Genomic DNA, 2287 nt, shown 5'->3' on the forward strand with positions numbered 1-2287 from the left:
TAACACAAGGTAGTACAGAAATATAGTCTTAGGCCTTAACACATTCCATTTTGTTAGGTTAATATGATTGAAATGTGCCGATGTAGTGCCACATAGGTGGCAATTTCACAGATGACCAATTCTAACAACACTATTTGTTCTGTTAAATTACAGTTAATGGAGCGTAAAATGCACACTGATTGAACACCTAACAAGGAGCTCCCAATAGTTTTCTTCTTCATTAAAAGATATTCATTTTAAGGTTCAGTTTAAAAGAAGTGTTTTATTTCCAAGTCATATTTAAAATAGATTTAGAATGGTTAAAATGTGAATCAAGCAGCAAGAAGCCTGAAATGTGAATTCATGTGAGTCTAGCTCAGCACAATATATAATCCTTATGTTCTCCTATATTGTCTTCTGAGGAGAAACTATTGACCGACTTCACCGTTTTAGCCACTGGTGTCTCTCCATTCTTATTTTTGACTCTGCAGATGTATTTTCCAAAGTCAATTGTTTCAGCATCCTTAACAATCATGACGCTCTGGGAGATGCGTGTGCTGTGTCCCACACCTCGGTTTCTCAACCTCCAAGAGTCATGAATGATCACTGGCCTCTGATCCTGAGAAACAGACATGTTTAAGATGATAAGTTTGTTGTAAATTAAGGTTTACTTTCTATAATACTTTCTTCATTTATAGACTTGAATATATTTAGAATTGAATGGCACGTGTTTAAATCAGCTTCTTTTTGGGGGTTCACCTCTGATCATCATCAACACTTGCAAAACACAAAAAAATATATATTAGTTTTCTGAATAATATAATGCCATTTGGCTCCAACATAAATTGCAAAATGACTGATCCTAGCTGTTTTTATCTTACGTAACCCAAGTTATCATATGACTTTTGCCTCAGTTTTACCTCAAAATTTACCATCATAAGTTTATCTAGGATGCCCAATTTTTTTCTTCCAGATTTCCATGTGGCTACACACTAAGCTAACAAAACAAAAGTATGAGGAACAAAATCATGATGGGTCTTCACATTTTTGTGACATATATATATGTGTGTGTGTGTGTGTGTATGCCATTGGCAGGAACTTCAGTTTTTGGACCTTGTTTAAACCTACCCCTGGAAAGTTCTTATGAGTAGATCTGTACTAGCCATCAAAGGCATTTTGTTGTTGTGATAAGCACATTATCAACTACAATTGAATCAAACCCAAATAAGAAGCTCATCTGAGCAAACTAGCATAAAAGTATGATGTTCCACTAACCTGACCAGGGTACCTCCAATTGAAGCTCACATTTATATCAGGTTGCATGTAAGATTAAAGATATTTCACCGCTTACTGCATTTGAAGAAGTCTCAATAGTTGCAAAAGTGGAATCACTAGGCACTATGAGGAGGAAAAGGACAAAAAATACTTTTAGATGCATGCAATGCCACAAAACATCCACCAACAACAACTGCACTAAGAAGTGTATAATGGAATTATAATAATCAGCTCTCTAACTGGTTATCAACAGCACTATTGCGTTTTAACATTTGGGCTTCTGTTCTCTTACCCTCCACATAGAGCAACTGGTACTTAGTGGATATTTGTGGGATGGTTCTAGTGGTGCTGTTGGCCTTGCGGTAGTAAGCTCCTTTGTGCTCTGGACTGGGATTTTGGATGATGAAGCTTGATTGAAGATGACGATGAGTAGTTAAAAAAAATAATAATAATAAAAAAATTAATAAAAGCTTTTTGAGAGAATGTACTGTATATTGTATATCTGGGTAAATATCTATATATGCTGTGATATTATGTTACCATGATACTGACTTTTGGTGGTGCAGTGTTAGATGCAGTACCTGTAAAGTATATGTAGGTTTTTGAGGTGTTACCTGCATCCTTTTCAGATTCACTGTCAACACAGAGCCTCACCCAGCAGCTGAACTACCCCGTATCAGCAGCAGAGGGCGATGTGAGAATCAGCTGTCTGTACCTCTCGATGCTGGAGCCGTTGAAACAAGAGCATCAGTCAAATGTCAGACCTGGACCTTGATGATACTGAAGATGAAGAAATCATCTTTCATTTCCCCGATTTAAAAAAAATCCAAAGTCCAAACACCCTTAATTAATGGATAAAGTAAAAAGGAAAGTATACCTAAGGAGGTTGTCATTGAAGGTGTCCAGATAAGAGGGATATGCCCTGCTAATCTTAGTTCCTTTGCATCTCAGTTCCAAAGTTTTCCCAGGGTTTAAAGAAAGAGTCTCGCCAAGTCTAATGAAATGGCCTTTATGCAGGACCTGGGTAAGAATA

The 2287-nt window shown here is 36.9% G+C and overlaps 1 protein-coding gene across 1 annotated transcript; it reads right to left on the reverse strand.

Moving 5' to 3' along the window:
• Nucleotides 1-274: 274 nt before the first annotated feature.
• LOC127663445 (platelet-derived growth factor receptor-like protein) lies at nucleotides 275-1787 on the reverse strand (the record flags this gene model as incomplete). Its single annotated transcript, XM_052155053.1, is given in 5 exon segments — nucleotides 275-598; nucleotides 1255-1298; nucleotides 1301-1321; nucleotides 1324-1377; nucleotides 1547-1787. Coding segments are annotated over 5 exon segments (603 nt in total), but the record flags the coding sequence as incomplete, so codon positions are not given.
• Nucleotides 1788-2287: the final 500 nt, after the last annotated feature.

Source organism: Xyrauchen texanus, chromosome 23 (genome assembly GCF_025860055.1).
Source record: "Xyrauchen texanus isolate HMW12.3.18 chromosome 23, RBS_HiC_50CHRs, whole genome shotgun sequence".
Lineage (NCBI taxonomy): Eukaryota > Metazoa > Chordata > Actinopteri > Cypriniformes > Catostomidae > Xyrauchen > Xyrauchen texanus.